Raw genomic sequence first — 25,084 nt, 5'->3', positions numbered from 1 at the left:
GGAGCAGCCTGGCTGTGCTGCTGTGAAGGCAGAGCCTGTCAGGGTGTGTTTTGGGGCGGTTAATGCAGTCAGAGTTTAGCTGCATTTTTATTTGAAGTTAACTTCTTGACAACAAAATTAAAGAGTATGTTTTAGATGATATCATCTCCTTCTCTCAGCTGGAAATGGAGTAGGAGCTTTGATATTTTCTGATGGTTGCTGCTGCCTGGTAAAAGCCATCACCGTGAGTCGGTGCTGGGGTGTCTGCAGAGCGGGCTGTGTCCTGGTCCCTGTCACACCCAGCCCTTGCTCTGCTCTCCCTCCTCCTCTGGGCAGAAGTGGAATGGTCACCCACAGAAGCATGTTCTTTCTCCATGTTTTTATTTCTTCATCTCTTTGCAGTGACAAACACCCTCTTTCCCCCACCCCCAGGATCTGCTTCAGTTTGTTCCCAAGTGTTTCTTCTATCTGCATCTGTTATGACGGATGAACACAGGGGCTACTTTGTCATAAAAAGTTAGATATCTTCTAATCATTCAATTCTTTTTTCTGTCAGCATTTATATTCATAGTCTTGAGGTGGGCTGCAATGCTATAGATCAGCGAACCATCTGTCTGACGACAGAGATTTATCTCGCTGTTTGTTCCTTTGGTATGGAGGCGAATGTCTGGGAGAGGAATCGTGCTCCCTGAAGTCTCCCTCTCCTCGATGCATTTAATCCTCAGGGACTCTGATGAATGGGGTGCCCGGCGCTCATGACGGAGCTCATGGCCGGTTCCCAGCATTTCCTGGGCATTTTTAATGAGACAGAGCAATTAGCTTGTGTGTGCAATGTCGTGAGCAGTTGTGACTGGCTGATTTATGCCCTGACACAGATAAATTATTTGCTAAGTCTGGCTTTGGAAACAATTAATTTTACCATGTGAAAGCTGTGCTTACGAAGCTCTGCGTTTATGGCTGCTCGCTCCTTATCCAGCGCTCGTTAATTCTCCCGCTCGCTCCCTGTGCGGTTGTGCTCCCTGTGCTTGCTCCTAGTCCCCATGGCAGGGTCCCTGGTCACCCACCCCCTCTGTGGTCTTTTCTCTTGGTGGTGAGCGTGGCTGGTAAACATGCACTGGGTGCAGTGCACAGCCCTCCCAGCCTGGCTGCTCCCCCCAGCATCCCCAGGGAGATGCAGGCTCAGCTCCTGTCCCTGCCGCCAACTGGGGACATTTGGGGTGAGCTTCTGTTCTTGGTGAAACGCCATTGCTGCCGCTGCTGGTGCATTTGTGTTTTGGAGTTTTCCTCACTTGATGCAATGAATTGTCCTGGTGAGGAGCAACGCGCTCACATCGCTGCTGGGTTTGCTGGGCACTGCTGGTTGTACCGACATCCTTCCCCTCGGTACTGTGACCAGCACAAATGCTAAATGTCTTAACAGGACTGCTGACTGCCATGGGTACAAGGACAAGGGACTCCACAGCACTGGGGGTCTCATAAAACCCTTTCCTAGTTTGCTGCCTGGTCATCCCAGCATTAACGCTCAGTAAATATTTGTTTATCCCTCGGTTGTCAGAGTGAGTAGCAGCTGCTTTGCAATAAATCACAGTTTGGGGTGTGTGCCAGGTGGCACGCCGGGCTGGAGCCGGCGTCACGTGTGCACAGGGGTTGCACAGGCTAAATAGAATGGGGTAGTTGGTTTAATGACTCTCACTGTGAATTTGCTCACCTTGTTCTGTGCCTTGGCTTGGTAATATGTCTGATTAATGAGGTCATGATGACCTCTTCCAAGCAGTTAAAAAGATAGTAATAATAGTAGCACTTACTTAAGAGATGTGTTGAATACAGTGAAATAGAAGTAGCTAATTCATTGCATTTAACTCCATTAACAGCTGTAATGGTGATGAACGGACTTTGTCTTGATCAGTCAGACTAGGAAACAATCCTTTTTAGCCTGCGCTTAGCGGGCAGGAGTGTGATTTATAACCCTGCCTGGTGTGAGTTTGCAAAGGGCTGCGTATGTTTGTAAAGCAACACGAGAGGCAGTGGCAGAGAAGCTGAGCAGGGACCGGTTTTGCCCGCACACCCCTAATCCGGGTGTGCTCCATCCCAGACCCCATGGACACCACGGGGAGGAACCTCCAGCCCAGGTGATGCTGAGGGGACGGGCAGGAGGCTGCGATGGGGCGGTGGTGGAGCCTGGAGCAGCTGAGGATGAAGAAGAGCCCGTGGTGGTCACGGTGGTGGACAGGCCGTTTTCCGTTCCACCTGCTGGTTTATGCGAAACACCGCGGCAGGCGGCTCCTTGTCCTCGTGCCACGAGTCACCAGCGGCTCCAAATGCCAAGTGACATTCGGAGTTGGTTGGCAGCTTCTGGGTTTTTCTGAAATGGCCAAATGTGGTATCTTAGCAACAAAGGGAGGTTTTTTTTTCTCCTTTTAGATCAGATTTGTTTTTGAACAGCTTCGATGCTGAACGTTGCTCCCACCTGGGCAGAGCCAGGGCACGGGCACACCGGGGACATCGCCCTTGCCGGCTCCAGCTCTGCTGCAGCCACTGTGGGTCGGAGCAGATAAAACATCACCAGGGGCGATTGCTCCAAGGCCACCGCTGTTCTGAGAGGCTTTGAACATGGTGATGTGTGTGGGAAAGGAGAAGTTTGCAAGTCTGATGTCAGCTGGTTGCATGTGAATTAAAGCGAAATGCTTAACCCAAAGCAGACCTGGCTCAGTGGGTCATATCTGCTGCCTTGGTAGCTGTTGGTGAACCATGTCTTGGTGCTCGTGGCTGGTGGTAGCGGGATTTGGGACAGTGGGAGCAGCTGGGAGCCCAGGGCTGAGCCCGGGGTCGGCTGTGGGCTGCTCTGGGGGGTCACCCAGCGGGGACGGGGCTCCTGGGGGGCTCCAGGTCTGGCCTCCCACCCCACTGATGGGCTCCTCTGGGTGCTTCCCCCACAGGGTGCAGGTCGAGTTCTACGTGAATGAAAACACCTTCAAGGAGCGGCTGAAGCTCTTCTTCATCAAGAACCAGCGATCAAGTGAGTGCTCGGAGGGCGAGGAGGACACCAAACCTGCTGAGCTGAGAGCCGGCTCCGTCCTCACGGGACGAGAAGCCATTGCCATCTGCTGGTGGCTGTTCCCCGCGTGTCCCCAGTGCTGCTGCTGCCCACTGGCCTTTCTGTTGGGTCTTGGGCCATCTTGGTTTGGGAGGATGTGGTTGCGCGGGGAGGAGGGGATGCTGCCCACACCACTGCTTGCTTGGGACAAACACAGCATGAGACCCCGCTGGGACAAATTGGCCCGGGTGGCCATCAGGAGCTGCCTGGAGCGGGTCAGGGAGCAAATGTCCCCAAATGGAGCCAGTAATGATCCCTGTGCCCGCAGGGAGGTCAGCGGCTGTGGGGACATCCAGGGCAGCTGTGAGCTACCTACAGCCATCCGGATTAGCCTCCACTTGACTAATGGTGTTTTTATTTTCTTTCTCTGAGATGTCCTTAGCTGTCTGGAGGGAGCCTGCTCACTAATTTATAAATTCACATTTTCCTTTCCTCCTTGCATCCTGCCAGCTTGTTAAAAAGCTGGAGCGCAGCACAACAGGGTTCCCACGGGGAAGTTTTTAATGAAAATACGATGAATTTCTCACTTGTAATTTGAGTAATAACCCGATGAACTGGCTGGGGAGGGAGAGCGGATAAAACAGCAGCTTTTGCTCGCCATCCCTCCTCCTGCAAGCTGTTTGCGGCACAGTGAGCAGGGCCCTGGCCTGGGTGATGCTTTTGAGCGGATGCTGCTAATGAGGGGGATACAGCCCAGCAGCTCCCTCCTTTGTCTCTCACATCTATCGGGGCTAGCAAGGAGCTGACTCATCGTTATTTATTCCTGTATTAGCCTATATCTGACACTGGGTAGGACATGCAGAGCCCCAGGCAAAGCGTGAGCAGCATTTGTGTCCTGCCCTGGGGCTCCCGCAGCTTCCCTGAGGCTCAACGGGGTCCTGCGGTGCACGGGGCCCTAGAAGCTTGTGGGGAACCAAAGAGGTGGTGCTGGGGGTGCAGGGGTACCGGGGTTCAGGGGATGCAGGGAGTGCCCCATGCTATGCTCCCCTCTGCCACAGGCCTGAGGATCCGTCTCTTCAACTTCTCGCTGAAGCTGCTCACCTGCCTCCTGTACATCGTCCGCGTGCTGCTGGACAGCCCCGAGGAGGGCATCGGCTGGTGAGTGCCGCGCTCCCCGCGCCGCCCCGGCCGAGGGGCAGCTCTTGGAATCGGTCATTTAATCACAGAATCATAGAGTCACAGAATTTAGACAAACTCACCAGTCCTGCTGGGCTTTGCTCCCTGCTCAACCCCTGGACAGGCGTGTGAGCATCCGCTGGCCCTGCACGGGTAAAGGTGGTGGAAAAATTCAGTGCCGCATTCATATCCAAACGCTGCCCCGCTCTCATGGCCAGGGCTGCAGCGTGGCCTTCGGACACGGGCGGCAGCTCATGGTTACAGGCATCACCGTGCAAGTGTTTTCTGAATGCTGACGCCCTTGAAACCACTTATGCTAAACACCATTTAAGCGTTTGGGAAGGAAATATGTTTTGCCATTTAGCTCCCTGAGGTGACAGATGATTACATACATCAGCTTTGCTCTGGGCTTCAGTATAAGCCTATTTTTAATATGTCCTTGCTTTGTTTAGCTCATACACAGTGTGGGTTTTTTTTCAGGAGCTAAGAGAATTAGTAATTTGATTTTCTCTTTGTAAAGCTTGCAGACTACCAAGTACATCTGCATTGTCCAAAAGTGGTTTAAAATCTGTTAGAATTAAGTGTGACATGGACACAGATCCTGGGAACAGTCCATGTTCCCAATGGTGTGGGGCAAAGTCACGGCTGGCCAGCGGGAATGCATCCCTTGGAGCGGGACGGGGAGAGATCAGTGCTGCTTGGACAGCCATGTCCTGGAAGCCAAAGCTCAGCAGCTTTTGCTAATTGTAGCCAGGTAATTCCCAGCTGCAGCCCCGTGCACAGGGAGCCCCATCCCTGGTGCGTACCAGCGTTTCGCAGCATCTCTGGAGTACCTGACAGGTCTTATTCTCCAGCAACACGATGTTCAGTACTGCATGGGTGAGACAGGCTCCTGGGGAAAGCCCTGGCTACAGGGACCTGTGTGTGTTTGGACCCAGGGAGTGTTGTCCAGGGGTGTCCCCCAGCATCAGGACAGAGTGGCGAGGGCACCCTGTGACCTGGGGAGTCCACAGCAACACCACTTTTCCTTCCTCCCCTTGCTGACTGCTTTTCCCTGCTTTATCTTTCTCTTTTCCCAGCTGGGAATGCGAAAAGCAGAATTACACAGTGTTCAACCAGTCCACAAAGATAAACTGGTGAGTTGAGAGTTGCTCCTATGTCGGGGTCTGGCTCTGCGGGGACGCAGTGATGGATGTGGCTGGTGGTGGTAGCTCCCTGTGGCCACTTCTTGCTCATGGGGCTGCTGGAGGGACCCTCCCAGGACCAAATCAATTGACAAGTGACCCTTGGGAATGGCTCATCCTCAGTGCAGAGGCTGCTTGAACAAACTGTCTGGTGGGGAACACCGGTACCAGTCCTGTGCTGGATCCCACATCAGTGATGGCATTCAGTGGGGGTAAAGACATTGCTAGTTAGGCTACAGTTGGGATCTGTTTTGAATTTTCCTTGCAGGTCACACATCTTCTGGGTGGACAGAAAAACGCCGCTGTGGGCCGTGCAGGTGAGTGCCCAGCCCTCGGGCACGGTGGCGCAGGAGCTGGGCTTTGAGCTCTGCCACCAGTGTGTCCCCAATAGCTGGGGCGACGGGTTCCCTTGGGTGAGCAGAAAATGAGCTGGGGCTTCTGCTGGGAGCAGCCACACGCCCTGGGTGAGGATCCTGGTGCTGATAGGAGAGGACAAGCTGTAGGAAGATAAAATGCTGAGGCTCAGCTCCTCCCTGGTGGGATGCAGTGGTACTGGGAACGGGCTGATCTCAAGCCACAAAGCTCTTGGGAATCACTCGCAGGAGGGTTTAGTGCCTGTTGGCTTCTGCCTGGGGCTGCCAGCACGGCTGGTGTGTGGCAGATGCTCACATTTTGGACCCAAACGGGTGCAGGGAGAGCAAACAGGCAGGCTGTCATCTGAGATATCTCCTGGCACAGGGCACGGAGGGCTCTGATCAACAGGAGATGCATTGAGCGAGCCCTCGGCAGCTGCTGTCTGTCTGTTTGTCTGTCCCTGCAGGTCAGCATCGCTCTGATCAGCTTTCTGGAGACCATGCTGCTCATCTATCTCAGCTACAAGGTGAGCGCCCGGGGGTGGACAGTGATGTGCAGGCTGGGTCTAACCCCCCCGCATGAATTAATTCCTATGTCTTTGAGCTGTCTGAAGCATCCTGAGAGGACGTTTGTCTCGGCTGTAGCTGTTTTCCTTTCTCATTCCCCCTCGGGCCGCTGGATAAGTGTTTGGCAGAGCTGGGGCATCTTCTTTTTCTGCCTGCCTTTAGTTTCAGACCTGTTTTACAAAAGCTCCCGGCTTTTTTGGGGGCCAGATTGATGCACACCGAGTTCCTAAGGTTGAGCTCGGCAACCTGACCCCTGTGTGTGCCGAGATCTGCTGCCTCCGGAGGTGGCGGGCGCTGCTCCAAGCCGGGTTGGGGCAGGCACAGGCTGGCTTCTTTGGACCAAAGCCGCTTAAAATGGCCAAGAAAAGTGACCTTGACAAATGGCATCTTCTCAAGACCCCTGGGACAGTTGGCAGAAGACACTCAGACTCTGTGTCACCCGCCTGGTTTCAGTGCCAGCGATCTGTATCAACCACTCTCATTCTCCGTCCTCACATGAAGTGTTGTCCCCTGGGTTTGGGCAGCAGCAGTGATGGACAGAGGGACGTTGTGGCTGCAGGAAGGACAGAATAGTTAGGGAAGGTGTTACAGCATTTCTGCCACCAACACCGCATCTCCTGCAGGCAAACCAGAGCATCTTTCCGGCTGCTCTGGCGTGATTCCCCCGTCCAGCAGGGTCTGTGGCAGAGTGGGAGTTTTTTAATTATCATTTGGCAGCTTTTTAAGCTTATTTAATTATTGTTTTTAATTCCTCAGGGGAACATCTGGGAACAGATTTTTCGCATTTCGTTCATCCTTGAGATGATCAACACAGTGCCATTTATTATCACGGTGAGTGTTTCCCACTGGCATTTTCTAGCGGCTTTAAGTTGAGTAAGTACTGTAGTTTTGGTGGTGAAATAAAGAAAAATAGATATCTGGCCAAGTAATACTTAAAGCTGGCAGAAAATACTCGCTTCAATATTTTTCAATATCATGACTTTCTCTGGAGTGTTGTCCCAAAAACCATCCTCCCATTTCAGCTGCTCCGCTGCAGCTGGGGAATCGGGGCAGCGTTTGGTGGCAGCATCTGCAGAGGCCGGTGCTTAGTCTGGAGATGGACCCTTCTCAACAAGGCTCACATTGGCTGTTTGTAGCTTTTTCTGATAGAGAACATGGCTTTTTCTATGAGTAACTTTTGCTTTCGTAGATATTCTGGCCTCCTTTGCGGAATTTGTTCATCCCTGTGTTTCTCAACTGCTGGCTTGCCAAGTACGCGCTGGAGAACATGATTGTGAGTGACCGGACACGTCCTAGCCCGCTCACCCCGGGTCCCTGTGCCCTGGGGAAGCTGGGGGGGCCCTTGCCTGCCACCAGCTCCCAGGCAGGGTTTTGGTGCTGGGCTGGGTGGGAGGTGAGGCTCTGCCAGCTGGGGATGCTGGGGCTGGAGAATGAGCCCTTTGGTGCTGTGTTGACTGCATATGGAAAGGGACAGACTCCAGCTGTCCCCAGGATGCAGGATTTCAGCAGGACGAGATATTCCAGCCGTTCCCACGTACCCACTCGGGCTCTTTCCCAGCAGCAGAGCCCAGACCTGCTCACAGCAATGCACGGCCCTTTCCCAGGGCCAAATTCTGGCCTGACCTCCATCTGAGAGGGCATTGCTGGAGCCAGCAGGACAGCAGCTGGTTCATGGAGGGGATGTTACCCTCAGCCTCCCCGAGCTGCTGAGTCCTCTCCTCTCTTCCCAGAATGACCTGCACCGAGCCATACAGAGAACCCAGTCTGCGATGTTCAACCAGGTGCTCATTCTGATCTGCACCCTCCTGTGTCTCCTTTTCACGGGGTGAGCGTTGCTCTTCGTTTCACTAAACCACCTTCTTCACCCAGGTAGCTGAGCTCATTTGAGTAATAAGCCGCTGGGTCTCCTGCTAATTGACTGAGCCTTTACTCTGCATATTGCCAACAACAAGGGCATTGCTTTATGAAGGAGGCAGTTCTCACCGCTGGGTACTTAGCTTCAAATTAGGCTTCTTGAATTTTCCTCTGGCTCCCTTGGTCTGGGCTTGAAGAATATGATACCAGCTAAGTTACTGAACGGAGAGGAAATTAAACTTTTAGGCCCATGAGTCTTTGGCAATAAAGACGATCCTCTAATGTGAGTGACTAATGCAATTTGGGAGCTCATCAGTGCTCCCAAATTTCTTGGCGGATGCATCAGGGCTACAATTCGGGTCCAGAACAACTCAGGTGACACTTGTGTTTAGCAAGATGACTTTGAAACAAGCTGTCCATGGCACGGTCTTATCATGACGCAGGACCTAGACTTCCCCAAGTTGCTTTGGTGAGCAACCACATCAAACTGACACCCTCCTCTGTAAGCATCCTTAACTGAATCACTTCTGTTGGTGACACAAACCCACTGCTGATGCTGACAGTGTGTTACAGACAAATGGGTGTGGGTGTAAGTCACCTTCTGGGGTTCACACTGAGTGCAGCAGGAGCTGTGGGCACTGCCTGTCCCCTGGACAGGGAAGTGTTCACTGTGACATGTGCTTTCTCCCCTCAGGACCTGTGGCATTCAGCATTTAGAAAGAGCAGGTGAGAAGCTCTCCCTCTTCAAGTCCTTCTATTTCTGCATCGTCACCTTTTCCACCGTGGGCTACGGAGATGTGACACCAAAGATCTGGCCTTCCCAGCTCCTCGTCGTGATAATGATTTGTGTCGCCCTGGTCGTGCTGCCGCTCCAGGTGAGACCCACGTGGCTGAGGATGGAGAGGGATGCAGAGCCTGCAGCCAGGCAGCCCCACCGAGGGGGACGTCAGCTCTCTGCCTTCGTTTGCAGTTCGAGGAGCTCGTCTACCTGTGGATGGAGCGGCAGAAGTCAGGAGGGAATTACAGCCGTCACCGTGCCCAGACGGAGAAACACGTTGTCCTTTGTGTCAGCTCCCTCAAGATCGATCTGCTCATGGACTTCCTCAATGAGTTTTACGCCCACCCGCGCCTGCAGGTGAGGATGAGGCGTGTTCTCGTGAGCTTGGTCAACACTTGTCCTTCCCGGGCACAGCCGGGTCGCTGCTGGTGGTGAGTGTCCTGCCCAGATATGGTGACTGTAGCAAAGAATAAGGTAAAACCGTCCAGCCCAGCGCTGGAAATTGCGTGCTCCAGTGGCCAAGGAGAGGTGACAAGTGGTACCCTGATGTCACCTCACTTTGCCATCTCAGTGGCGGGACTCTCTGTGCCTGACCCAACCACAAGCCTGTTGCAGCCCTGGGTAAGCACATGGAGAGGGACCAGAGGGACTTTTCTAGATTTGAGGGTGTCTTTACTGAGTGAAGACTCTCAGGCAGAAACAGAACATGTAATTGCTGAACCTCGGTGGGATTTACCCAGCTCTAGCTGGAGTGTCTCCACATAATAAGCGATCTTCTCACAAATGTCTGTGCTGTTCCATCTCCCTGAGACAAGAGCATCACAGATGTGTTTCATTCCAGCACTCACATACGCTTCATTACTGTCACCCAGCCTTGAGCCCATACATTTATGCTTTAAAATCCTGCAAGAGGCTCCACTTTGCTGTGAGTGAGCAGCTCTTTCCTCGCTCCACGGTCAAATGTACCTGCACTGGTTTTATTGTGCAGAACAGGGTGGAGAAGATGCTGGTGTGTTTTCCAACACCCTTGGAAGACCCTGTAGCAGGGGCATGGAGTGTTGCACGCCAGGAGCAAATATCAAAAGCCCCAAAAGAGCTGTTTGATCAGGCAGCAAAACCCTGTGTCTCAGTTCGCTGTGGCCAGCATGAGCGGGACCACCAGCCCCCCGACCCACGCCAGCCCCTCTCTTGCAGGATTACTACGTGGTGATACTTTGCCCAACAGAGATGGACATCCAGGTGCGGCGTGTCCTGCAGATCCCTCTGTGGTCGCAGCGAGTGATTTACCTCCAGGGCTCAGCACTGAAGGACCAGGATCTCATGAGAGCCAAGTGAGCAGAGGGACAACGCTGCACATCCCCAGCGAGGCGGGTCCTGCTGCACCGCGCAGGAGGGTCCCCAGTAATGTCAGCCCAGACGCATGGGAATGGGCGACCCTTCGCGAGGGTCTCGGAGGGGGCTGGCAGCATCCTGGTACAGGTAGATGCTCAGCAGGTTTGCTGGCCCATGGAATTAATGGGGTCACCGCTCTCTGTTTGCAGGATGGACAATGGAGAAGCTTGCTTCATTCTCAGCAGCCGAAATGAGGTGGACCGCACCGCGGCGGTAAGCCAGGCCTGGGGGATGGCATGGGTGGAAATTAGTCCTGTGTCAGGCTGGAAGGGACCAGGGTGATCACTGCACATCACCTCTGCACGGCATGAGAGGGCATTTTGGTGGGGTTTGAATGCTGAGCTCGGTCCCTGGACACCCACATAGGGGTTTTAGGGAGCCCGTTACCTCTCGTTAGTAGGGGGTGTTGGAGGACTCCTTGCCATACGTCTCTACAGTGGCTGGGCACTTTGCAGTTCATCCCGAGCATCAAAGCATTGGGGAGAATAAAGCATCAGACATGCAACTCTTGCTCTTCTCCTTGGCCAGGACCACCAGACCATCCTGAGAGCCTGGGCCGTGAAAGATTTTGCTCCCAACTGTCCTCTCTACGTTCAGATTTTAAAGCCTGAGAACAAGTTTCACGTAAAGTTTGCTGGTGAGTTGGAGGGGCTGTGCGGCACTTCCCAACAAGGAGCCCATCTGTCCCTGTCCCCACCATGACGGTCCCCTCTGCCCTTCAGATCACGTTGTCTGTGAAGAGGAGTGCAAATACGCCATGCTCGCCCTGAACTGCGTCTGCCCCGCCACCTCCACCCTCATCACGCTGCTGGTGCACACCTCCCGCGGCCAGTGAGTGCTGCCTGTCCCTGTCCCTGTCCCTGCCTGTCCCTGTCCCTGCCTGTCCCTGTCCCTGCCTGTCCCAGCCTGAGTGTGGAGGGATGGCAGAACTGGGGGCTCTGAGCCCAGGGGGCTCGGGTGGGTCTGGGGGAGCACATCAGGACCTGGGACCCTCAGCTGGGTCAGGAGCAAAAGCCAATGTTGTAGATGAACATACCAGTGCAGATGGACTGGCCAACACCACCTTTCCAGAAACTAGAAGTAAAAATACCTTATTTTTAGTGGCATTATCCCAACGGTTGCGGGGGGTCCATCTTGGCACTGGGGTTCCATCCCAATATGGTGTTGCTGTTGTTGCAGGGAGGGCCAGGAGTCGCCGGAGCAGTGGCAGCGGATGTACGGGCGCTGCTCAGGCAACGAGGTCTATCACATCCGCATGGGCGACAGCAAGTTCTTCATGGAGTACGAGGGGAAGAGCTTCACCTACGCCGCCTTCCACGCGCACAAGAAGTGAGGACAGGGGCTGATGGGCAGGGGTGGGCAGGACACATCTGCCAGCGCGTGTCCCTGGGGCTGGAGGGTGCTGCCAGGTCCTTTGTGCTGGGACAAAGCCCCAAAGGGGCTGTTCTCCAGCTGTGAGTGCCCACGTCGTGCTCCCTGCGCAGGTACGGCGTCTGCCTGATCGGCATCCGGAGGGAGGAGAACAAGAGCATCCTGCTGAACCCCGGCCCGCGGCACATCATGGCAGCGTCCGACACCTGCTTCTACATCAACATCACCAAGGAGGAGAACTCTGCCTTCATCTTCAAGCAGGAGGAGAAGCAGAAGAAGAAAGGCTTTGCAGGGAGAGGCACCTACGATGGGCCATCCCGCCTGCCGGTGCACAGCATCATTGCCAGCATGGGTGAGTCGGGGGCTCGGCAGGCAGGGGGACCCCAGGGTGAGGGCAGGATCCTGCACACACTGCTCCATCTCCTTCCATAGGTTTGGTTTTGTTTCCTTTCCTCGGTTTGGTTTTATTTTACGAATTCCTTGCCATGTCCCCCACCTGCGTTTTGCTGAAGCCACTGAAAATCCCTTTCCAAGCCCTGTCCCGGTCACCTCACCAGTAAATACACACTGCTCCTTGCACCCTGGGTGCTCTCAGCAAGCACAAATGTCATTATTAAAGCTAGTGATGTCCATTAGCTTCAACAGTATTTGCATAAATCCCTCAAGCCCTGGCTGGAAGAATAAATGCCATTGGCTGCCCCCTAAATCATGTTTATGATTCGCAACCCAACGAAGAGCATAGTTTGCTCTGCAGCGAGTGGTGCATTTTTGCAAATAAAAAAATACCATGAGTCATTACTTCCAGCTTCTATCTGGGGAGAGCGAATTTCGGGGACGCTGTGCCATATGAGCAAATTATATTTCAGGCAAATAATTTATGCGTTTGTACTCATGAGCAGCAGTTTGCATAGATTATCCCCCAGCAAGCTCAAAGCATTTTGCTGAACAGCATTTGTCAGTGTTCTTGTAACGTGGCTCGTTCACAGAGGGACCTTTGGCAAAGAGTAACAGGAGGCAGAGAAATCTCATGAGTGCCAGTGGTGCCCGGCGAGCCCAGCGCCTGGGCTTTGCTTGGCTGGAGGAGACCCTCAAGGTCATCGAGTCAACCATAACCCACCCCTGGCACTGCCCCATGTCCCTGAGAACCTCATCTCCACACACCTGTCCAACCCTCCAGGGACGGTGACTCCAGCACTGCCTGTTCCAATGCCCTTTGGGGAAGAAATTGTTCCCAAGATCCAACCTCAACTTCCCCTGGTGCAACTTAAGGCTATTTCCTCTGGTTCTGCTGCTTGTTCCTTGGGAGCAGAGCCCTGGTTCCAAGCTCCTTTCAGGCAGTTCAGAGATCAGAAGGTCTCTCCTCAGCTCCTGTTCTCCAGATGAACCCCCCAGGTCCCTCAGCGGCTCCCATTGCACTTGTGACATATGATGCTTTTCCATGATGCTTTGCAGCTCCCTTCACCTCCTTATAGCGTGTTTGCCGTGCTTCCCCCCGCCGTGTCCAGGTACAGTGGCCATGGACCTGCAGAACACGGAGTGCCGCCCGGCCAACAGCAGCAAGCTGGCGCTGCCGGCCGAGAACGGTTCTGGGAACCGGCGGCCCAGCATCGCGCCCGTCCTCGAGCTGGCTGACACCTCGTCCCTGCTGCCCTGCGACCTGCTCAGCGACCAGTCGGAGGACGAGATGACGCAGTCGGATGAAGAGGGGTCGGCGGTTGTGGAGTGAGTTGCCCACCTTTGGTCAAACCATCCTGAGTTTCGGGGAGATGGGGAGCACTGCACATGGCGGATGTTCTGTGGTGCTGGAGGGATGATCTGGCTGAGCCCCTCTTGGCTTTTTCTGAGCACAGCGACATCTGTAACATGGGCAATCGCTGCCTGGCCATCAGCCTTTCCTGCAGTTTTGGAGAAATCTCCTCTGGGCATCAGCAAAGTCGCACTGAGCCAGACACTGCAGAGTTGTTCCATCAGTCTGCTCACCTCCCTTCACTCACCAACATGAACAGGATCCTCTTCTCCATTGCATATATATAAAAAGTGCAAAATAAATGTTTACTCCAGCTTTAAAGCTGTTAGTTTACGACAGACAGATAAGCACGTGCTTCACTGGTTACCTGTTTGGATGGTGTCAGTGATGCCAGGAGCTCACCCAGCATCCGCAGGCTCATGGCTTTTGATTCGTGCCCACTTGTAGCTGCTCTTTCAATGAAAATTCCTGCTGCTGGTTCCATCAAAAATACAAATGGTGACATATAAAAAAATCTGTTCACCAAAACAAGCTCTAAAAATGGAACGTGAGTTTTTTTGCTTCTTTACATAGCTCAGCATCGTCCCCCTCTCCTGGAGCTGTCTGCCCTGTCTCCCTGCAGCTGTGCCCAATGGTCCTGGCTGCTGCTTTCCCCACCCACGCAGGGACTGCTGCATATTTACAACCTCATGACCTTGTGCATAGCAAGAGAGATTCCTAGATATGTATATTTTGTGAAATTTCCAGCTGCTGCGGGAGAGTTTTGCAAAGCATTTGCCAGTGATGTGTGTGAGCCCTGGGTCTGCTGCTTTTAAATGTTTTTTACCAGCGTCTGAGTGTTGTACATGTGGAAAGCTCTCCCTGTATCCTCACTGTGGGATTTTACTCTCTGCCGCAGGTACGTGAAGGGCTACCCCCCAAACTCACCCTACATCGGGAGCTCCCCGACTCTGTGCCACCTTTTACCTGAGAAAGCCCCTTTCTGCTGCCTGAGGCTGGACAAGGTAGGATGGGGATGCAGCAGGACGGCGGGTGGGCATCCGAGAGCCGCGTTCTGTCCCCGCAACACCTTCTTCCACCGCACAGGGCTGCAAGCACAACAGCTTTGAAGATGCCAAAGCCTACGGGTTTAAGAACAAACTGATTATTGTTTCGGCGGAGACGGCTGGCAACGGGCTGTATAACTTCATTGTCCCCCTCCGCGCGTACTATCGGTCCCGCAAAGAGTTGAACCCCATCGTGTTGCTGCTGGACAACAAGCAAGTACTTTTCTGCAGATGTTTCCCACTGCCACAAGCCCTCCCCTGGGTTTTCGTGGGCACCTCGTGCTGTGGGGGAATGGCCGTGCCACTGTTGGGTGCTGGCCCTGGCAGCTCCTGTGTGGGTTTTGTGTCTTGCTGAACCACTTTGCTCTCTGTTGTTCTTCTTCCAGGCCCGAGCACCACTTTCTGGAAGCCATCTGTTGCTTCCCCATGGTTTACTACATGGAGGGCACGATCGACAAGTAGGTGTTTCTGCGTGTGGCTGTTGTTACTTACAGTAATCCTTAAATGTGCTGCATTTCACAAAACGATTTTCGTTGGAAGAGACCCTCACAACCATCGAGTCCAACCATTAACCCACCCGTGGCACTAACCCATGTCCCTAAGAACCTCATCTATACGTCTGTTTAACCTCTCCAGGGATGGTGACTCCACTGCTGCCCTGGGCAGCCTGTTCCAATTGACCCCAGCCCAGACTTTTGGGCCATCCCATGGGAAGCCCCAGGGTTGGTACTGTAGAGCTGAGCGCAGCCTTGGCTTCTTGGGTTGTCAAACCGCCCCAGTAGATGTGAGCAGGCGAAGAGCTGGTGGTTGGGAGCAGCCGGGCTTGCCGTAGCGCTGGGCATTGCAGCATGCTGCTTCCCTGTGTCGTTTGCAAGGGCTGACTCTGCGCTCTTCTCTTTGGGAACTGCCCAGCCTGGACAGCTTGCTGCAATGCGGCATCATCTATGCCGACAACCTGGTGGTTGTGGACAAGGAGAGCACAATGAGTGCTGAGGAGGACTACATGGCGGATGCAAAGACGATTGTCAACGTCCAGACCATGTTCAGGTGAGGGGTGACAACTGCCCCAGCTCTGTCACGGTCTCTTACCTGTGCTGGGAAGGATGGAGGTGACTGGGGTGGTGACTATGGGCAATGGGACACATCTGTGGTTGGGCTCACTCTAGAAAACAGCATCTAATTGGCTATTTCTGACCTCAGACAGGCACAGGGATGGGTTTGGTCTTTCTTGGGTGTAACTGCAGGGAGTGCTGTCACTTCTAAGGGAGCTGCAGGACAACAGGTCTCTTTCTATTGCAGGCTCTTCCCCAGCCTCAGCATCATCACCGAGCTGACCCACCCCTCGAACATGAGGTTCATGCAGTTCAGAGCAAAGGACAGTTACTCTCTTGCCCTTTCCAAGCTAGAAAAGGTAAGAGGTCTTCTCCTCCCATAGGGCATGGGAAGGCAATGCTGAGAGTGACCACATTTTTGCTCCTCAAGGTTCTGTGCTCTTCCTCATGTTGTAGCTACCATAGTGTGCATCTACCTGCAATAGTTTGCAGCAGACAAAAAAGTGGGCAGTTGAGCTTTGGACTAGCTGCCTTCTCCTCTGTATTTATGTATTTACCCCTGAACCAGACACTGGGGCATGTGACAGGGTCACATCCAGCCCATGTCAGAAAAACCCCAACCATGTGTCACACATTTCCATGAAGAAGAACCCTCTGTCAGCCAGTGTAAGGGTGCTGCCCTGGTTCCCTGCTGGCACACTCACCACAATCACCATGCTGGTGTCCTCCCATTTTCATGAGACTTCCAGTTTCTGTGCAAACCCTGTGCAGGGGTATCTGTATGGTTTTGCTTTGCTAAGCGCCCTGGAAGGCTGTGAACAAGTCCCTGCTGACAGGATTTGCCTGTGGGTGCTCACATCTCCTCTTCCTTTTGCAGAAAGAGCGAGAGAACGGCTCCAACCTGGCCTTCATGTTCCGCCTGCCCTTCGCGGCCGGGAGGGTCTTCAGCATCAGCATGTTGGACACGCTGCTCTACCAGGTGAGAGCCCGACAGAGCTGGCGATGATCCCCGGCCCCTCTGCATCTCCCAGTGAATAACCGAGCAAACCTTTTCTCCGGCTTCTTGCCCAAATGTCTCCCCCAGTCGTTTGTGAAGGACTACATGATCACCATCACGCGGCTGCTGCTGGGTCTGGACACCACGCCGGGCTCTGGTTACCTCTGTGCGGTAGGTGCCGAGTCCCCCGGGGTTGAAACCATTGGGCCAAGTCATTGTGGATATGGAGGGATCTATCAACCCATGCACCGGGGTGGAGGGTTCTCCTCTTCTGGGGAAACAGGAGGAGTAAACATCGGGCAGAATACACCAGGTCATTGTTATCTTGCATGTGTGGGGAGTCTCAGCACTACCAAAAGCCCAAGAGCTACCAATGACCAAAATCCCCCTTCTGAAGCCTGAAGTCAGAAATTGCCCCTGGTCTTTTTGGGGAGCTGAGCTCACTTTTGGGATTGACATGGATGAGCCCCAGGGTGCTCCTCGGCAGGCTCTGCAGGGCGGTTGATGTTTGTCCTGTGTTGCTCAGATGAAGATCACTGAGGACGACCTGTGGATCCGGACATACGGCCGCCTCTTCCAGAAGCTCTGCTCCTCCAGCGCGGAGATTCCCATCGGGATTTACAGGACGGAGTCGCACATGTTCGCAACCTCTGAGGTAGGGGCTGCCGGTGGTCCCGGCCGAGCATCCCCCTGGCAGAGATGGGGGGTCCATGAGCCCCCTCAGCCCTAGAGGCAACGGGGGTGGGGAGGGGAAGCTCTGCCTTTACTTCCTTGATGTCCCTGCATCTGCGTTACGGTGACAGTGTCCTGGCCTGGGATAGCTACCGGTCTCTTGGGGCAGCAGCCCAGCTGCGGGCAGGTGGGGGTTTTCTGGGTATGTTTTCTGCAGTGCTGTGTGTCACCGAGTCCCCGGGGAGCGGGGGGGATGTGGCACAGCAGGGCTGGCCGGTCGCTGGGCTGACACTTTATTTTTCCTTCCTTTTCCCCCGCTGCAGCCCCACGACATCAGAGCGCAGGTGAGTGCCGCTCGCATCCCGCTGCTCGGGCATCGTCCCGCCTGTCACCGCTGCCCTTGGTCCCCCGTCCCCAGGCTGCCCCTGGACAAGTGGCTGGGTTGGGTTACTGAGCAGCTCCTGTGGCCACCAAGAGCTGCCACATGCTTTGTGCCAGCTGTCACCCCAGTGCCAGCATGGCACTGCCTGTCCCCACAGAAGGGCGATGTCCTGTTCTAAATACCTTCAGTTTTCAGCTCTGTAGGAGGCAGCTAGAGGGAGCCGAAAGTTGCCATTTAATTCAATGCAATCCACCTCTTGCTTAGAGATGCTTTAAACCACTTTATTAGTAAATTCCTGTGGGGATTGCTATATCGGGCATGCAGCAGCACATCTGCTGTGAGATGAAAGTGGGGACACAAGAGCACGGCTGTCCCTTGGGCAGCCCAGGACTAAGTGTGTTAGAGATGTCAGGTGCCCATTAGACTTCACTTAAAATCATAGAATCGTTTTCGTTGGAAAAGCCCCTCAAGATCATCAAGTCCAACCGTTAACCCACCCCTGGCACTACCCCATGTCCCTGAGACCCTCATCTCCATGTCCGTTCACCCCCTCCAGGGATGGTGACTCCACCACTGCCCTGGGCAGCCTGCTTATCCCAAATCTGCTGGCCAGGTAGTTTTAGCAGTAGAGATGGATCAGAGCAGGGATCCCATCCCACGGGAGAGATCCCACCCCACCAGAGGCAGGACAGGCTCCTTTTGGCTCCTCCTGTGTCCCTTCCGTGACCTGCTGGGCTTCCAGTCACAGATCTCAATCAACGTGGAGGACTGCGAGGACACCAAGGACATCAAGGAGCACTGGGGCATCAAGACCAGCCACCACAGGAACTCCTGCTCCAGCGACCAGTCCGAGCACCCGCTGCTGCGGCGCAAGAGCATGCAGTGGGCCCGGCGCCTCAGCAGGAAGGGCAACAAGCACTCGGGCAAGACGGCCGAGTGGATCAGCCAGCAGCGCCTCAGCCTCTACCGCCGCTCCGAGCGGCAGGAGCTTTCCGAGCTCGTCAAGAACCGCATGAAGCACCTGGGCTTGCCCACCACCGGGTACGGTAAGTGCCGTTCGGTCGCGCTTCTCTGCGGTGGCGCATCCCGCTCGTGGGCTCCTCAGGTAACCCCCCAAGCTGAGCCTAACTCCAAGCTGAGCCTAACCCCTCACCAAGCCTAACCCCGCAGGCACATTCCCCAGCTTGCTTGCGCTTCTGCAGACGCAGGTGTTCAGGGCTGGGGTCCCGCCACGCAGAGCCCCCTCACCTACTGCCCCCAGACAATTCAGGCAGCACCCCCCATTTCGGGGTTCTGGGCTGGGTCCAGGCAGGACTTTGCAGTGCAGAGTAACTCAGTAACTCTGGCCCTTCTGCCTACAGCTGGACCAAGTGCTGCCATGCAGCCTTAGGGTGTGATCCCCTTTTGCCCCCGCTTTCTGGTTCAGGACACACTGACTCCCAAGTCAGCAAAACCCATCTGCCCCCCGTGCGGCAGGAGAGGTGATGCCCCATCAGCTGGCACAGACCCCTTTTGTTATAGGCTTTAATTCTTCATAAAATGCTTCCATGGAGAACATTTCGGTAGCTGCAGGGCTGAGTGGTTTGCTTCATTGTGTGTGAAAGCGATGTCTGGCTGGGGTGAGCCCGCAGGGTCCCTCCTGCAGCCACGTTTCTCGTGAAGCTTCTCACCCACCTGTTGGTGCTGGCGTCTGTGTCCCCCTCCCCGGACAATTCCCCACCCCTTGGTTATGACAAAGTCTTGTGGCCCATAGTTGCCTTGGTTTGTTTGGTTTGGGGTTTTTTCGCCCCCTTTCTTTCTTTTGAGCCATCCTGTGCTGCTGCCTGTTTGCTCCATCCTCAAAGAGCATTGTCTGCCCCGCTGGCACTGTGCCCGAGCTGGGCCGGGGGCTGATTTTGGGGGTCAGGGTGGGGATTCCTCCTCTCCCATGGTGGCTTCTCCCTCCCAGCCCTTCAGGCATGTGAAAGAGGAGGAGAAAATGTCAAGAAATGCAGCGCAGGAGGGGGTTTGGAGCTGGAGGGTGAACGTGGTGGCTGTGGGCATCCCTGGAGAGGGAGGCAGGAGAGCGGCTTGTGAGGGGACACCGGGGACACCAGGCGAGGCCTCACTGGGGTACATTCCCCTCCTTTTTTCCTATAGTACTAGCCCTAAAAATTTCTGCTGCTTTTTCTGGGGAGCTTCCATCTCCCTGCAGCTCTGTTGCAGGGGCTGGAGCGCAGCTGATGACATTTGCTGCTGTAAAAAAGCTGTTTTACGCAGCTCCAGACGTGGGGAGCTGGGAAATGAGGTGCACGCGGAGCAAGAGCTGAGGGAGACCAGGGCTCGCAGCCCCTGCCCGCGCAGGCAGAGGTGAAGGCAGGGACGGCTTTCCTGCCCGCACAGCTGCGGCTCAGCATCCCCAGGGGCCACCCTGCACCCCAGCCCCGCCGGGACGCTCGGGGTTGGCATCAGTTTGCAGCCTTCACCTGGCTGATCCTACAGATTTTGGCTGGTGTAAACTGGGGGAGCTCCAGCCCCCGGGGTGCAGGATATATCTCCCATCGGGGCGGGAGGGCGATGTGGGGACCGGGGCGCTGGGCACGGCGGGGGGACCAGCGGCACGGCTGCGGCCAGCTGCGCCCGGGACAGCGTGTTGTCACCATGTGTCACCATCAGTGTCTGGACACTCATGGCGTTTTGGAAGAACACGTTGCTCTGCCTTCTGCCCCTTTTCCTTTTTCTTTTGCTCATTTTATTGCTGCAGTGCAGGAGCTCGTCTCTGATATTTGCTGAATCATGGCTTGCTGACCTCTCTCTCTCTCTCTGTTTATGTCTGTGCCTTTCCCTGTATGTTCTGTAGAGGATGTAGCAAATTTAACAGCCAGTGATGTGATGAATCGGGTAAACCTGGGATATTTGCAAGGTAATTCCCTTTCCCTGGGAGTCCCGCGTGACTCATGGTGTGCAGCGTACAACAAGATCATGCCAGCTAAGCCCAATCCACACCCTTGCCGGTTTTCACCTCAGATACCCGAGCCTTTCAAGCACTGATTTGTTGGGTGGCATTGGAAGACAAAAGACCGTCCTGTGACGATGGTGCAAACACAGGGCTTCACCAAGTCATGGAGATAAAAACTCAAGGGACCCTTTTCTAGCTGAGTTCTTCCAAGGGGTTAAAAAAAACCCAAACATCTCCCTCCTTTGCTTTGCAAGTTGTTTTTGGTCTGTAAAGCCAGTGGCAGTTTGAGGAGGGGATTGAGAGGGGGAGAAGCTGTTGGTGGGTGATGCTGGAGCTCCCGCACCGGCCCCTTCGCCTCTCGGCTGCACGTGGGGACAAGGCAGCACTTGGGAAGCCCTTGGCAATCCTTGGTTTGCGTTCCTGGACAGCTCTGGAGCGTTAGCAGAGCCTGTTTGCTGGCCGGGGAGGTGCTGGGCTTGGCTGCTGCAGCTGCCCTGGGACACCTCGTTGTTGTCTGCAGGAGCTGCAGGGTTATTGCACCGTTTACACCTTTACACAGCGGTGTAGAGTGCGTGGGAAATGCCATTTTATTTTGCTGCAGCAGCCTAGAGATTAGCAGTAGCCCAACCCAGCTGTATTTTAGGCTTCACTAGCCAATGCTTAAGGTGAAAGGTTGGCGTTTTCCCATGGACTGCGGGAGCAGCAGCCCCCGCTGGGGCTCATGGGAGCCCCCCAGTGCATTGCTGGCTGGCCGGGGTGCTGGGCTGAGCTCAGCCCCGCTGGAATCGCCCCCTCCCACAGAAGCGCTGGGGCCAAGCAAGAGGGGCCGGGCACAGCGGGTGCACCACGGGCACCCCCAGGGTCACATTCTGACGTGGTGGCATCTTTGCATGGGGGCAGGAGCTGGAGCTCAGCGCTGGCTTCCCCCCCAAAAATATTGTTGGAGGACACTTCTGGGCTGAGCCCTGGGGCTGTGCCGCGGGGACCAGGTGGCGATAGGCTTGGTGGTTGGGCAGTGCCTGACTCGGCTGCTGGGGGGTCAGGAAAAGGAGCTTCCATGGGGCAGAGAAGCTGCCAGGGTCCTTCCCACCTCCCATCATGGCAAACGCAGGCGGCTGTGCTGGCTTGAGCTGCTGTGGCTCATGTCACGACCAGAGAAAAGCCCCAGTTCAGAGGTCTCACCCCAGCGCTGAGGATGAAGGGCAGCTTGGTGCTGTTCTACTCAGCACCCATGGGCACGGTTCTGGCAGGGGGACCCCAGGGCTGGGTGGGGGGAGCAGCAGGACAGGTTGGGGGGTGCAGCCCCCACCCTGGAGCAAACAGCTCCTGTGCACCAATGCTGCTCAGAGGGGCCTTTCTGAGAGCCCGGAGATGTGTCCCAGTGATAAGCCTTGCAGCGAGCTGGTGTCCCCCCGCGCTCATCACGCTGCCCCTGCCGTCCGTCTGTCTGTCTCCTCTCCATCCTGTCCATCCGCACCCGCTCACTCACTCTGTCAATGGTGTTATCTGTCGCAGCTTCCACCCCCTCCCCGGCTGCCCGCAGCCTCGCACCCCCATTCATTTCACCCATGATCTTGTTCTCAGCTATTTTGGAAAGTGCAGGGTGCCCCCCCGGCCTCAAGGCCGCCCGTTCACCCTGCGCAGCACCCATGGGTGCAGCTTTCGGTGGCCCCGATCCCCACCGCGATGTCACCATAGTTTAGAGCTGTCCCTGAATGGCATCGACAGCTCTGGAACTGCATGGAGGTGGTTTCCCTTGGGCTGGCGAGAGACACGGTCACTGAGCTAAATTCCATTGCTGGATGATGCTAAACGGAGTCATTCAAGGAGGGGAGAAGCGGGAAGAGCATTTGAGCTGCCTGGGGGGGGTTTGGCCACCCTGACCTAGTGCGTGGAATCGTTGTGCTGTACCTAACGTGGAAGACTAACCTGTTCCCTTTTTTGCACTGAACCAAGGTAAGACACCTTCTTTTTGGTTTTGGGTTGGGAGATGGGATTTTGAAGAGTTACATCCGCGCGGGGGGAGCGGCTGGGGAGGCGCAAGGGGGAGGCAGCGATGTTCTCAGTGCTCTCCTGGCAGCAGCGCTCGTCCGTGGCCTCCCCAGGGCAGGGACCCCTTTGCGTCCTTGGGGACGAGCTGTGACCCCTCGAAGCCCAGTGCTCGGGGCCACTGCAGCGGGGTGTCCGTCGGGGTGTCCGTCGGGGTGTCCCTCACCAACCCTTTCCCCTCCTGTCGCAGATGAGATGAACGACCACCAGAACACCTTGTCTTATGTCCTGATCAATCCCCCCCCGGACACGCGGCTGGAGCTCAATGACATCGTGTAGGTGCTGATTTCTCGTCATGACCTGAGGTTTTTCGTTCCTTCCCAAGCCGTTCCCCCTCCTCCTGTTCCCAAATCCCCCAGTTTTGCTGATTGCCGCTCCGACCAGCCATGCGGAGGTTTTCCCTTGGCTTTGCCGCTGTGCAGCACCAGGAGAAATAACTCATTATTTTAACAGCCGCCACAAGCAGCAGCTTCCAGCACGGCGCCAACGGGCATCCCCGCATGTCCCAGACCCTAATTTAGGATTTGTCCAGCTCCCTCCTGCTATGGGGGAGCCAGAAGGGGTCTCGGTGGCTTAACCAAACTCTGCTCTGCAGGTACCTGATCCGCTCGGACCCGCTGGCCCATGTGTCCAACGATGGCCACAGCCGCAAGAGCAGCTGCAGCAACAAGCTGGGCCCCTGCAACCCCGAAACGCGCGACGAGACCCAGTTGTGAGCAGCCCCCCCGCCCCGTGTCCCTGCCGGGGAGCAGGGTGACGAAGAGGATGGCCAGCCAGGGGTAAGGCTGCTGCTGCCCGGGGGGCCCCTCGCCCCAGGAAGGTGATGCCCAGCCTGGCTTTGCACCACAGAAGGGGTGTCCGGACCCCTCAGAGGGACGGGACAGCTGGACAGACTGATGGACGGTGGTCGTACGTCCCCCTGTGGCTTTTAACTTTTTCTATGAATACCGCAACTAGTGAGAAAGTCTTCGCTGGTGCTGGTGGGACGTGGCTGAGACCCGGATGCCAAATGACCCCGTGTGAGCAGGAACGTGTTTCGTATTGTCCCCACGTGTTGCGAGTCGTTTGGATTTGATGGGGCTTGTCCATACAAGAGCAAAACTGCACCGCACCCCTCCTCCTCCTTCGGCAGGTACCCCTGGGTCCCACACTTCTGCTCTTCCACCCAGTTCACGTTCTTCATCCTCTGTTGGTTTTGGCGATGGGCAGCGGTGAGAGGAGCACTCGGAGCTGTGTCTGTGGGGACAGACGGGATGGGAGGATGCGGCTACACCATGTCCAGCATCTCCCAAGCCAAACTGTCCCTGCGGCAACACCCCTTGTCACCCCTTTGTGTCCCCCACAGCTCCATCCGTCCTCGCTCAGCCTCACAACCCGGCGGAACACGGGGATGTGCAGCGTTAAACCACCGCAGGCACCTGCCCCGGCCCCAGAGACCTTTCCGTAGCAGAAACACAAAACGTGTTTTCCATCTATTTTTGCACATTCTACAACATTGATGTGTAAAGGTTTAAGTTGACTGCCAAGTGAATAAGCACGTTGTTATCTTTATATACTTTTACATTAATGTGTTAAAACTCCAATGGGTTTTGGTTTGTTTTTGTATGGGGAAGCCTGTAAAGCACAATGTGACCACAGAACCCCAGCAGCCATCCGGCCCTCGCTGCCAGCTGAATGGGTTATTGCCAATAACATTCCCTGGTTGTTCCCCATGACACCCTCATAAAAATTGTTTACAAAAAGAAGAAAAAGAGAACCAAATGTTGCAAGTTGCGGTTGTGAGCAGTTGGTGGGATGAGCCATGGCCGTGCCGGCCTGGGAGAAATGAGTGTGGAGAGAGGATGCTGGGGTGGGGGGGTAGGACCGCACAGAACCAGCATCACCTGGAGAAGGTGTTGAGAAAGCACATGTGCCTGCGCGGCTTTGGGGTTGAGTTTGGGTGGGGTTGGTTGTTTTTTGGAGGGTTTGTGTGGTGTGTGGTTGTTTTTTCTTTTATCATCTTTTTATTTTTTATTTGTATTTTTTTCTTTTCCCCAGGACAGATTAAAATAAAAGGAGTGATGGGTGATGTGATGATCTGCACATGTTTAACTACTCAGAATGTAATTCTCAATATTTTTTGTCCATTTGGCTTGGGTGATGAGTGACGTGGAATTCTTATTGCCCCTTAATTCAAGGAGCAAATTACCATAAGTGAAACCCCCATCCCAAAAGCAATCCCGTCTGTGTGTGGTTTGTGACACTGCTAAAAAGAGAGAAAAAAAGACATTGCTGTATTTTGACAATGCTTCTGTTTGTTTAATGTATAAACAGCTGTATCTACACCGAAAGCTCTGTGTATAAACCCTGCGCGTTTTGCATACTTTCTATGGTGTAAATTTCTAGCTGACATTCTGACGGGATGTTGAAATAACTCCTGTAGATACCTGTGGGCAATGCAAGTCGAAGAACAAGCATTTAAGTTTTCTAATTCTTTAGTCTCAGTTACGGTACTAATGTAAAAACAGAAGTAT

At 54.8% G+C, this 25,084-nt stretch overlaps 1 protein-coding gene across 4 annotated transcripts in view; it reads left to right on the top strand.

The window, feature by feature from the left end:
* Positions 1–23,287, top strand: part of KCNT1 (potassium sodium-activated channel subfamily T member 1) — a gene marked incomplete at both ends in the record, with an annotated part of 68,573 nt that extends 45,286 nt beyond the window's left edge. For 2 of the 4 annotated variants that reach the window (XM_080355985.1, XM_080355986.1), the window contains 30 exons: positions 2,916–2,995; positions 4,072–4,171; positions 5,269–5,325; positions 5,642–5,690; positions 6,194–6,253; positions 7,050–7,124; positions 7,483–7,566; positions 8,024–8,118; positions 8,842–9,022; positions 9,118–9,282; positions 10,120–10,256; positions 10,467–10,530; positions 10,846–10,954; positions 11,040–11,148; positions 11,497–11,646; positions 11,802–12,040; positions 13,194–13,410; positions 14,334–14,439; positions 14,522–14,698; positions 14,875–14,939; positions 15,394–15,528; positions 15,781–15,892; positions 16,411–16,512; positions 16,618–16,701; positions 17,057–17,185; positions 17,526–17,546; positions 18,327–18,630; positions 20,424–20,486; positions 22,762–22,846; positions 23,167–23,287. In XM_080355985.1, the coding sequence (XP_080212111.1) occupies positions 2,916–2,995; positions 4,072–4,171; positions 5,269–5,325; positions 5,642–5,690; positions 6,194–6,253; positions 7,050–7,124; positions 7,483–7,566; positions 8,024–8,118; positions 8,842–9,022; positions 9,118–9,282; positions 10,120–10,256; positions 10,467–10,530; positions 10,846–10,954; positions 11,040–11,148; positions 11,497–11,646; positions 11,802–12,040; positions 13,194–13,410; positions 14,334–14,439; positions 14,522–14,698; positions 14,875–14,939; positions 15,394–15,528; positions 15,781–15,892; positions 16,411–16,512; positions 16,618–16,701; positions 17,057–17,185; positions 17,526–17,546; positions 18,327–18,630; positions 20,424–20,486; positions 22,762–22,846; positions 23,167–23,287 (3,475 nt within the window). The remainder of the gene's footprint in view (positions 1–2,915; positions 2,996–4,071; positions 4,172–5,268; positions 5,326–5,641; positions 5,691–6,193; positions 6,254–7,049; positions 7,125–7,482; positions 7,567–8,023; positions 8,119–8,841; positions 9,023–9,117; positions 9,283–10,119; positions 10,257–10,466; positions 10,531–10,845; positions 10,955–11,039; positions 11,149–11,496; positions 11,647–11,801; positions 12,041–13,193; positions 13,411–14,333; positions 14,440–14,521; positions 14,699–14,874; positions 14,940–15,393; positions 15,529–15,780; positions 15,893–16,410; positions 16,513–16,617; positions 16,702–17,056; positions 17,186–17,525; positions 17,547–18,326; positions 18,631–20,423; positions 20,487–22,761; positions 22,847–23,166) is intronic. The other 2 variants (XM_080355988.1, XM_080355987.1) reach the window with 1 other exon arrangement.
* Between the last annotated feature and the right edge of the window lie 1,797 nt (positions 23,288–25,084).

The sequence above is a fragment of the Nesoenas mayeri genome, assembly GCF_963082525.1.
Source record: "Nesoenas mayeri genome assembly, chromosome: 18".
NCBI classification, from domain to species: domain Eukaryota; kingdom Metazoa; phylum Chordata; class Aves; order Columbiformes; family Columbidae; genus Nesoenas; species Nesoenas mayeri.
This window is presented reverse-complemented; position numbering and strand designations above follow the sequence as displayed.